General features: G+C 47.5%; 1 protein-coding gene across 16 annotated transcripts in view; it reads right to left on the bottom strand.

Moving 5' to 3' along the window:
• The window catches only part of RALGPS1 (Ral GEF with PH domain and SH3 binding motif 1), a 263998-nt gene that overhangs the window by 38089 nt on the left and 213892 nt on the right, over positions 1–12017 (bottom strand). For all 16 annotated transcript variants that reach the window (XR_013960614.1, XM_080668512.1, XM_080668509.1 and 13 more), the window contains one exon: positions 1515–1652. Coding sequence is in view for 15 of the 16 variants with exons in the window: in XM_080668512.1 (XP_080524638.1) it covers positions 1515–1652 (138 nt within the window). In the remaining variant the exon portion in view is untranslated. The remainder of the gene's footprint in view (positions 1–1514; positions 1653–12017) is intronic.

The following is a 12017-nucleotide window of genomic DNA, read 5'->3' as shown; positions in this document are numbered from 1 at the left end:
CACCCCACCCCACAAGGTGGGACAGAACAAGCTAGGGGACAGGTGGAGGTGGTGGAGGAGGTGGTGAAGAACAGCAGAAAGAGGTGGGGAAGGGCCCGGGCTTTCCAGGGAAGTGCGTCAGGCAATGCGAGGAGCACCTGCCCCTCACTGTGAGATTCTGAACAAGTCATTTTGTTTCTCTAGAGCAGTGGTTCTCAACCTTCCTAATGCCGCGACCCTTTAATTCAGTTCCTCATGTTGTGGTGACCCCCGACCATAAAATTATTTTCGTTGCTACTTCATAACTGTAATTTTGCTACTGTTAATGAATCGTAATGTAAATATCTGTGTTTTCCGATGGACTTAGGCGACCCTGCTAGTGGTTTTCAACCTGTGGGTCGCGACAGGTTGAGAACCGCTGCTGTAGAGCCTAAGACCATCGGAAAACACAGATATTTACATTACGATTCATTAACAGTAGCAAAATTACAGTTATGAAGTAGCAACGAAAATAATTTTATGGTCGGGGGTCACCACAACATGAGGGACTGTATTAAAGGGCCGCGGCCTTAGGAAGGTTGAGAACCACTGCTCTAGAGCCTCAGTGTTCTCGTTTCTGCAATGGGGTGACACCTGTTTCCCGAAGCTGATGGCAGGGAAGATGCAGGTGCAGGTAGCGGTACTAAGTGAACGTTTGCTGAGCACCAGTGAAATGTCGGGGTGTGCTCAGGGCTCCGCACACATCACATCCCCGTGTTTACTGATGAGAAAACCTCAGACTCAGAGATGAGAAAGTGACTTTTCAAGAGGCAGAGCTGAGATCTGAACCTTAGTCTGTCTGACCCCAAAGCCGTCTCTGTAATTGCTCTGCTGGCCAGCGGGACAGTGAGTGTCCATGTACCTGTCAGTGGAAAGGGCCTCAGCCGTGAGGACCGCACTGGGAACCCAGTCTCCTCACTGTTCCTCTGGTCAGAGGACAGCTGGTCTGGAAGTGCTGACACCTGACCCCACTCCTTTTTGGGGGGCTTATGAGCAGGCCGTTTGCTTCAGTGAGCCCACTAACAGGAGGCCCACCCTGGCTTCCCCGGGGGCCTTCCCAAGCGGAGATTGCTGGAGGTTTGCTCACGCCCTGTGTTCTGGAGATCATATCTTGTTTGCATTGTCTTTCAAGATCAAATACGTGTGTAAGTCTGGCTGGTATTGCTCAGTGATTGAGTGTCAACCTGTGAACCAGGAGGTCACGGTTAGATTCCCAGTCAGGGCACATGCTCAGATTGTGGGCTCGATCCTCAGTAGGGGGCATGCAGGAGGCAGCCAATCAATGAATCTCTATCATCACTGATGTTTCTCTCTCTCTCTCTCTCTGTCTCTCTCTCCCTCTCCCTCTCCCTTCCTTTCTGAAATCAATAAGATATATTTGTTTAAAAATCTAGCACATGTTCGGTGCTCAAGGAAGGGCTTTCTCACTGATAAGGGGCCGGACTCACATTTCAGTGATGTGACATTTCACCACTCCAACAATCAGCGGTACTAACCATAGCTGCAGGAGACTTGTAAATCTGCGATTATTCGGAGAATATTGTTCATCTGATTGGATCTTTGTTCGTTTTCCATAATGCTGCCTGAGGCAGGATATGCAGAATCAATATAGATTAAATCCAGAAGATAGATCCCTAAAAAAAAAAAAAAAAAGTCAGAAGATAGGTCCCTAAAAGTAAAGAAGATATTTAATGATGGTAAGTGTTCACTGTAAGTCAGACAAAAAAATAGAACAAAACAGCACTGCTCTGCTAGGAGATACAAAGGGCGACCTAGGGAAAACTGAGCTACGCTTTGGACTCAGTTCCAACCCCGACTCCTGATTTTTCACGTAGACCATTCAACTGCAAATCAAGCATCGAGTGACAACCAACGTGAATGCTGGCGAGATTTCAGCATTTCTGGGTCACACACTCTCCAGCAACAAGGATTTTTTTTTTTCTTGTAACCCAACTGGAAAATAACAGGACATAAAAGAGATGAATGAATACTTGTGTTTTTTACCAACCGATGAAGTTTAATAGGTCTAAGGTATGCTATCCAGGAGAACACCATTTGGATGGAATTCAGCTTTTCATTTATTCACTTAGCTGCATGTCTATGTGTCTATCCGTACACCGCCCTTCCCCCCCTCCCCAAATCATAAATTAACTACGGGATAAAAGAAGAAATAAAAGAAAGCAACCGTCCTTGGTAAAAAAAAAAAAAAAAAAAAAAAAAAAAAAAAAAAAAAGTTAAGGCAAGACAGAATTCTCCTGAGGGTGCTTAATAAAACATAACATGTGATATAAAATCAGGCCAGTGTTGGGCCTCGGCACGGCCTCATGGCATCACCCAGCGGGGATTTGGAACAAGCCACGTGGGCAGGGATGGGAGAGGGGGACTGGCAGTGCCGCGTGAGCACGACACAGCTCTCAGCTGACTGGCTGGCCACAGTGCCGCGCTTCAGGCTCTCCGGGGATGTGCACGGACAGTGAGTGGCCAGCAGCGCTCTATGAGTCCCACCGCTCTACACGTGATATTTGTGGGGTTGAGCAGGAGTAGCGATGGAAAGCAGAATTCAAGGCAGGAAACACTGAATAAGGCAAAGAGGCATCATTGATATTAATGAAAAGCGCTGTTGCTTGAGAAGATCTAATGATTACAAATGTCTATGCACGAAGCAACATTGCATCAAAATATACAAAGCAGAAAACTGCCAGAAATAAACAATGAATTCAACAAAGACATAACCATGCAGGGAGCCTTTGGCATGTCTCTTCCAGAATTTGTGTGTATGCACACAAATATACACATACAGACATACATATACAGATACATTACATATGTGTGTGTGCATATATAAATATAGTATTTGAGTAACAAAATTAACAAGTTGGTGTTATATAAATGAAAATATAATTATTTTCAGATACCCATGGAATGTTTACAAAATTGGATTATATACCAGACTGTAAAGAAAAGTTTAATATGCTTAAAAAAGTAAACGTCATATTATCCACATTCTTTGACCTTATATTACATGGAAGATTTAACAATAAATATAAAAAAAAGGCTAACCATTTGGAAAACACACACTTGCACACATATACACACTCACAAGCAACTTCCAGGTCAAAGAAAAAACAAATAATCTAAAACAAAAAATCTATTTAAAGAAAATGATAATAAGAATACAACTTGTCAAAATTTATAGGTTCAGACCAAAGTGATAATCAGAGGAAAATTTATAGCCTTAAAAGTTTACTATTAAACGACTAAGAATTATTACAAATGTAATGAATCAGGTATGTAAAAGTTTTGTCTGGATAAATGAACACTGTACTGACATACATTCATTGTGTTAGGTATTCTTACAGCAACCCATTTCACAAGGAGGAAAAGGAGAAGCAGAGGGGATGTGTAACTAGCTCCAGGTCACACAGCTGGTAAATGCTGGCGATGGGAGTCGAACTCAAGCCTGCCCCTGCAGAGCACACTCCTGCCATTGCAGTAGACTGCAGCTGCTGGATGCCATGAGTCAGTCATCTGCTTTTAAAATAGCTACACATTGTGACGGGAAACCGTTAAATCACAGAAACAGATGCTGGTACTTCTCATAGGAACCATTTCCACTTCCTTTCTAGTGGCATCATGTTTCCAAACTTTTAATAATTAGAAATCATTTCCCCTGTATAGAAGCTCCAAGTCGGTAGGTTGGAATCCACAGATTTAGTCTTCCCCTTGCCCTTGTTTTTCCTCTCTCCTCTTAACGGTGTAACTCAGTTGCCTCCCCAAGGCTTCAGCAGGGGCAGTCCTGAAAATCTCATCGCTGCCTCAAGCACAGCAGCAAGTCTCCTCTGTGCTGAGCAGGAGGTAACGGATAAGGGGCATGAGACAGCTTCGTTCCAGATGAGAACTTGGTGGAGACGTGAACCCAGCTGCCTCTGAGTGGCAGAGTGAACGCTCGCCCAGGAGCAGACACTGAGGACCAGGACAGGGGGGAGGGAGACTGATGCTTCCCAGGGGTTTACCATCCGATGGAAACTTATCCTCCTTCAACCTCCTGTGATCCTCCCATCGACCCCATGAGGGTTAAAGAGAAAACGAGAGCTTAGAGAAATAGGAAACCTGCCCGAGCCTCCCAGTGAGCGTGCAGGATTTGAGCCCAGGTCTGTTTGGCTCCAGCACCTGTGTTCCCACCCACTTACTGGCCATCAGAGACGCACGGGGAATCGCCTTTCCTCCAATAACACCAGCATGGAAGCCTTGCCCTTCTCCGCCCTGTGAGGATGGGTGCTGGCCCTTCTGCTTCCTCTCAGGTCCCTGGCTCTGTAGACAGAGGCTAGGAAGAGCTTGCCTTTGAAGGGGCCGGCAAACCTTTCCCACTGCCCCGCCCCTGCTTGCACCCTGTTGGCACGGGGAGCTCACTACTTATAAGAGCAAATTCTACTGTTGGAGTGTTCACCTCTACAAAATGTGCAGACGCCAGCACCTGTCCCCTCCCCAGGTCCAGAGAGCAGAGGCCACGGCCAGGACCTGGTGAGGACTGAGGGGACCTCCCAAAGGAGGTCTCCTGGCCCCGGTGACCTGGAGAGACCTCAACCCACCGCAATGCCTGGGAAGAGCCTCCATATAAAGTCTTTTACTCCCATAACAAGAAATCCAAAAGCAGCAAATCTCCCACAGTTAATACTGCACAAATCCAGGGAAATCTCTTCAGTATTATTAGCCCATAACTGGAAATATTTAAAAGTCTAAACCATAATGAAGTCATAAAAATAGCCACCTCCCACTTGCCCTGTGCCAGTGCTGTGCTAAGCCCGGTGCACAGCTCACACTCACCACAGCTGTAATTCTATACTCATTTGTATCATTCATGCATTTAATGTCTGATTCCCCATCAGCCCTAAAGCCCCTCCACTTAGGAAGGGTGTCTTGCTCCACAAACTCAATCCCTGCGGCTGGAACAGAGCACACAGGAGCTGCTTAGTAAACATGAGCTGAAAAAAAGAAAAGCATGAATGAAGCCACATTTTACTGAATCCATACAATAACCTTGTGAAGTACCCTCATTGCTACCTCATTTTGTAGCTGAAGAAAGTCACTTAGAGTTAGGTGAAGATAATAATAAAACTGAGCTGATAATTGACTCCTAACAACACCACTATTGTCTGGGAGGTTTTAGGTCTCCTTCGCAGAAAGAGAAACTGAAGCTGAGAGTCGCTTTGCTTATCTGAGGCCACACAGCTGGGAAGTGACAGAGGCAGGATTCCCATCCAGGTCTGTCCAGGCTGCCATACTTTAGTTCTTTCATGACCGCAGCCAGTCCTCGGGTGCCTGGCAGCTGGTGAGGCAAGCTGGACCCAGAGGTTTCCAGGATAAGGCCCTCCCTGCCTGCTTTCTCCTTTGGAGTCAACACTCTCCAAGAAGGCTCATGACTGTATTGTGGCCACATCCCCTCCTACATCGTCCACTTCCTCCCGCTGTCTCCCTGGCACCCATCATGGTGTATCTGTCCAGGTCCCACCGTCAGTGGGCCCACCCAGGCCTGGGGGCCCTGCCAGCTCTGCCACGTGATGGGCAGCTGTGGTATGAGTGGGAGAGAGTGGGGCTTGGAACAAGGAGATTTGGAAGCCTGATTCTGCCATGCTGGGTGGCCTCGGGCAAGCCTTTTTACCTCCCAGGGCCTCAGTTTCCTTGCCTGTGCCTGGGAATGATGACAGTGGTCGTGAGAGTCTGCTGGCCTGGGGCCTGAACCACTAAGATGCTCAAGAAGCTGAGCTGAGCTAACCTCGAGCCTGGCTCCGTGGCGAGGCCCCATGGGAGGGATGCACCAGCTGCATTTGCCATAACCAAGGATGGCGCCCAGATGCCGAGCACATGGTGGCCACCCACCTCAGACAGGCCAGTGTGGGAGCTTCCATCTGGGCTGGGACAGCTCAGCTGGGCCGTCTCAGCTCCCTTCCTATTTGTACAGTTACTACAGCAGATGACACTGTGTTGCTGGCCTTGGTAAGATGGACAGTAATTGGACCAGCCCCTGGCCCTGGCTGCCATGGGGCTGAGTGGTGCCAGGGACTGGGGCTGGACTGGGAGGTGCAGATGCGTTGGAGGAAACAACCATAGTAGTAACAGCCACTCTGAGCGGAAGGCGGGCCGTGCTTGTAGCACGGCATTGGGGTTCTCTCACGTCCCCATTCTCAGACTAGGAAGTAAGAGCGTAGAGAGGAAAGGTGACTTGTCCAGGATTACACAGCTTGCCAAGGGGAGAGTCAGGATTTGAATTCAGGCCTGTCTGACTCCAAAGATTTGGGGGAGAGAGCAATGCTGAGCGCTGGGGGCTGGGAGTCACTGGCTGGCACAGAAACAAGGTCCCAGCCACAGAGGTGGGGTTTGAGGACTCCTGCCGTGGCCTGCTTTCCCCAGTGACGCTGCTGGCAGCCAGCTTCTGCCTGTGCTGCCCGCCTGCAGACGGGGCCTCCTCTGAGATGGACAGCTACCCACACATGCTTCTGCTCTGCTCCCTCCTTCCACGTCCCACCAGGCTGGTGTCACCGCTGTGGCTGCAACAGAGGTGCCGTCAGACTGCCATGGTGGGCAGAGCTGGGCATGTGCCAAACCCTCTTCCTGACAGGGAGTCCAGGCCCCCCACCAGGGTTTGTCCACAAGGTACTCGGACCCCACGGAGGGAGGGCCAGGCTGACAAAGGAGGTCTCTCCTGAACAGACACCTTCTCTGAAGCTGCGGGACACCCTGCTCCATGGAGCAGAGCCCACTAGAGGCTGGGCGCCCCGCCTGCCAGGGCCAGTGCCCGGGGCTGGCACCGGGCGTCGCCACAAGCCCAGAACTCACTGCTCTCTTGTTTCGCCCACCGCCACCCGTCTCACTGCCATCCCGACTCTGGTTTTGGTTTTTCTCACACAGCTATCTATTTAATAAGGAGAATTCTGCTGTGCTGAGGGAAAAATCCCTTCACGGCATAAAACATGCCACATTTCCATCGTATGCTTTCCATTCTCTCTCTCTCTCTCTCTCTCTCTCTCTCTCTCTCTCTCTCTAAGTCTGAGATAAGAGACTTTTTCCCCATGTTTTCCTGTTCTGCCTTGAAAAGATCACTTTCAAACTTCAAAAGTGAGGAGTGCTGGTCCCCAGAACTATGCTTGTGTGGTTGGAGCCCAGAAACTGTCCTGACAAATTCCAAATGAAGTAACAGAGAAGCAGCTCATTCGGGTTTCTTTTTCCTTTTCTTTTTTTAAAAGAGAGCACAAAGCAATTCCACCCACTGCAGGAGGAGGTCCCAGCAGGCGGTGCAGGCTCCCTGTCATGATGCAGAAGACTGTATTCATTAGTGCCTGCTAATTAACACCCACCATGCGGACCACGGACTGCAGAAAAACCCTTGTTTAAAGAATATTCTGTATGAAAAGCGCTGAAGCTTACCAACACTGAGACACATGTTTCCAGGTCTGCAGAACGGGGGCGGGCCAGGCAGTCACATGTCGCGTGGTCAGAGACCATGTTTCTTGGACAAGCACGTGGACTCACTTCCTTCATGGTGTGGAGGCTCGTGAATCACAAAGGCACGTGGGCAAAGTCCCGCAGCAGGCAGCCTGCCCAGAATCTGGGGTCTGGGGGAGTCGAAGCTCCTCCTGGCTCCCAAGATGAAATGAGGACACAGCCACAGGTCCCCTCATGCCATGGGGATTACCTGGTCATCTACAGGTGCCATGGGGATTACCTGGTCATCTACAGGTGCCATGGGGATTACCTGGTCATCTACAGGTGCCATGGGGATTACCTGGTCATCTACAGGTGCCATGGGGATTACCTGGTCATCTACAGGTGCCATGGGGATTACCTGGTCATCTACAGGTGCAATGGGGTAATGTTCTCCTAGAGAGCTCCGGCTCAGACAGCACGTGCTGGCATTCTGACCAGCAGGAAGGAGGGGCATGAGGAGACGGCATTAACCTGGTCATTAGTATTCGGCTTGCTTTGTGCTGGACACTGTGCTAAGTACTATCTCATTTAATCCTTCAAAACTCTGCTGACTGCTGAGAAGAAACTGGTACTTTTGTCCGCTTAACATCCACTCCCAATTCTTCTGGAAACAGCCCTCGCTTATCCTTTGGGGAAAATTGTACCTCCCACACTCATAATCCATGTGGTTTTGGTAGATCTAGAGTAATTCCACTTCCTTTGCTGCCCCAGAGGTAAAAACAAATTTAAAAAATGAACCATTTGGGAAGGAAAAAAAAACTCCAAATAATTCAGAGATGAAAGAAGAAATTAAAGTTAAAATAACAAACTATATACATATAGGATACACTCAAACCCACATAACTACTCAAATGCTTACATTGATAATAAAGAAAAAAAAAAAGAGCCCTAACCGGTTTGGCTCAGTGGATAGAGCATTGGCCTGCGGACTGAGGGGTCCCAGGTTCGATTCCAGTCAAGGGCATGTACCTTGGTCAAGGGCATGTACCCAGTAGGGGGTGTGCAGGAGGCAGCTGATCGATGTTTCTAACTCTCTATCGCTCTCCCTTCCTCTCTGTAAAAAGTCAATAAAAAACGTATTTAAAAAAAAGAAAAATAAAAAAGAAATGAACTTAGTGTTCATTATAGAGAACTAGAACAAAAAAACAAAGCAAAAAAAGTACAAGAAAACAACTGAAATATAAAAGCGGAAATAATGAATTAAAAAAAGTACGTCTCATAGAGTGAAAAATAAAAGTTGGTTCTTTGAAAAGACAATAAAGTAGACAATTCCTTTGGTGTGTATGATGGAGAAAAAAGAAAGAAAACTCAGATGTACAATGTTAGGGGTGAGAGAGAGAGAGAGAGAGAGAGAGAATATGATCCCAAATACGGAGGAGGTGTGGACATGATGGTATGTGTAATTTTTATGCCAATGTATTTGAAAATCTAGCTGAATGGGTGCTTACTAAGGATATTTTCTCAAAATTGTCTCAAGAAGAGGCAAAAACCTTCAAGTTACTAATAAAGAGAAAAATATTAACAATATTGAGAAAGATACTCTAATTAAAAAGTACAATATCCAAATGGTTTTATGGAACCCAGTGTTTTAAAACAATATTAGCAAATTGAATTAGTAGTGTATTAAAGATTAATAAAGCAAAGAGGTTTATTATAGAAGTACAGTGATACTTCAACAGATGATCTTGAGAGATGCTAAAAAGTCATTGATAACTTTAATATCAATTCCTTATAAAACACTGAGCTTTCTTAATGTGATAAAGGATGCATGTCAGAAAAGTTAAAACAATGTTCTTAATATGAAATCCTACTCCTAGGAAGAAGTCAAGAATACCTGCCATATTGCTATCATTTAACACTATTCTGGAAACATAAGCCAATGAGATAAGACAAGACAAAGAAATGTATTTGATATACATAATGCTAAAGAAATACATAATGTTACTATTATTTTTAAGTGGTAGAATTAATTATCATATTAGTTACATAATTAAATAACTTAGGGTAGTCCACTGAAAAACTATCAGTAATAAATAACAGAGCTAAGTTTCAAAGTAAATACATAGGGTGTCCCAAAAAAATGTACACATACACTTTGAATAATTTTAAGTATTTATTAAAATATATTTCATTTTCAAAATTGAGCTATTAGCTGTTAAAGCATGTATACATTTCTTTTGGGAAACCTGTATACAAATCAATAGCATTCTTATACGTATACCAGCAATTATCAGCTGGAAAATGAAAATGATGCAGCTATTAAAAGACTAAAATACATTTCTAGGAACTGACATGAAAAGATATCCATGTGTTTTTAAGAAAAAAAAAATCAGGTATGATTTTATATGCAAGAGAGAGAGAGAGAGAGGAAAAAGATATTGCCTAATCTGTTAATGGTAATGAACTTTAAAGACCGAATTTTAGGGTTATTTTCTGCTTTATAAAATATTCTATTTTTCAGCCTTTAGCTATTACAATGTACTACTTTTAGAAATATAAACGAGCAAGATATTCCTTCCCTGCCTCCCTCCCTCCCTTTCCTTCCTTCCTTCTTACTAGTGAAGAAGGAAACACTTTTTGGGCAGGAAAAAGGGAGGTAGTATTTTATGCAAATGATTTTCCGAACATTCTTGGTTTTTGTTGAAGACCTGGTCTTTAGGTTTTGATTTAAAGGCCACAAACTTTTACCCACTGCCTGGGAGTCCACAGGCCACGGTTCACACCTCAGGGCCTCCTGACTCCTCTCCTTGTCTTTGGTCTCCACTTTCAATCCATCCTGCACCCTGTGTTCTTTCTAAAACCCCAACAGACTGTGTCCTTCCCCAACTTAAAACTTCCCGACGACCTTCTATCCCAGTGGGCAAGGGTTCCCGCCTTCTGGGCTCTGCCTATGCTGGCACCTCCAGCCTCTTCCCCACTTTCTTACAAGATACTCCGGGGTGTGGGCCCTTGTAGTTCCCTGGACGAGCCCTCCGCGCCCTGGAGCTGAGCCAGCAGAGGCATTTCCTCCCCCTGCCCACTCCACCTCACTATCCTCCGCTGTTAGCTGGTTCCTCCCGGGCACTTAGAGCAAGATGCCCCTTCCTCGATGGCAGCGTCTATCACCCACTCCTCAAGGACAAGGCTGTGTCTAACTCGAATCCATCTCTGCGTGGTCAAGGGGCGAAGCACCGAGCCCAGCACGCAGGAGGGGCTCAGACATGAATGTCTGGGGACGACTGCCCCGAGGGTGGAGCCTTTACTTGCACACACGTGACTCTCCTATCTGGGCTCTGAAATTCCACTGTTTGGTGGAAGAGAGTGCCTGTTGCTGCCAGGCACCTCACTCCCCCGCCCGATGGGGTCAGCCCTGGGCCCCGCTATCTCCAAGCTAAACACCCACATTTCTCCGAGGCCTATAAAGGGCTCCCGGAGTAGCTGATGTCACCAAAAGGAAATGCAAGATGATTCCCCCAGTGAAAGCTTCGGAAACCTGCCTCACATCGGGTAGAATCGAGGCTGCCCACGTGCCAAGGGAAACACTCTGAGCGTGTCTTTCCAAGCCTGGCTCACAGATTCGCTACTGTGCACAGAAAGGCTCCCTGGACGTCCGAGGCCGCCAGGATCCCGGCCAGAGAGTGAGCTCACGGCCGGCCGGCCGCTTCACTCACCAAAGGATTTTCCACTCCCATTAATGCGCTCATGCGTCTGTGACCACACTTCACCTAGTCTTTAAGTGTAACAAAAAGTAGTGGGGGCAAAGGCAAACTGTCAGATTTGGTCATTACTCAATGGAAACTGTGTAACAGAACACGACACCCTAACCTCAATCACCAAAGCCCGCATTCTCCGGGAAACAGGCAGCAGATTTTCGGAGGGCTCGCTAGATCCAAACGGATGTTCACTTTCTGAAAGCAAATTCTATTTGTGAATTTTGCTGAAATGCAATAGGGAAAGGCTCCTCGGCCCCTTGGGAAGAGGACGCCACCTCACTGGTAATTTGTCTGTGGCTTGCGGGTCAGGTGTTTTGATCTCTCCTGCCTCGCTCAGGAGAGGTGACAGGGTGCAGGACCTGCAGGACTGTCTTAGGAACCCCTCTTTCAGGGACCAGGGCTCCTCCTGCTCCCCAGTGGGGCCATGTCTGTGGGCTCTGCTCTTCTCCGGGGCACAGGGCACAGCTGGATCCAGCCCAGCCAGCCCCAGCAGGCCTGGGCCAGCCGCCCTTCTCCAGCCCTACTCCGAGGTCTGGGTGGGCTGGGGGCCCTCCCATCAAACCTGGGAACCACTCTCACCAGGGTGGGAGAGCACTCAGCCCCACCAGCAGGGGGCGCTTGCTGGTCTGGGACTGTGCCTGTGGGCAGGACGGAGAAGGAGGGAGAAGGACAGCCAGGTCACTGGCTGGGGTCCACTCACACCTACTCTTGTGCTGCCTCTCCCCGGCCCACTATCCTCAACTCTCCTGGGAAATGATTCGAGAAACTGGATGCCTGGACTCGGGGCTCCCGGTCACCTCCCTTCTACTCTGGTTGCGTGGCCAG

This window comes from Plecotus auritus (assembly GCF_963455305.1).
Source record: "Plecotus auritus genome assembly, chromosome: 5".
In the NCBI taxonomy this organism is placed as follows: domain Eukaryota; kingdom Metazoa; phylum Chordata; class Mammalia; order Chiroptera; family Vespertilionidae; genus Plecotus; species Plecotus auritus.
The sequence above is the reverse complement of the archived record's forward strand: the minus strand, read 5'-3'. Positions and strand labels throughout refer to the sequence as shown.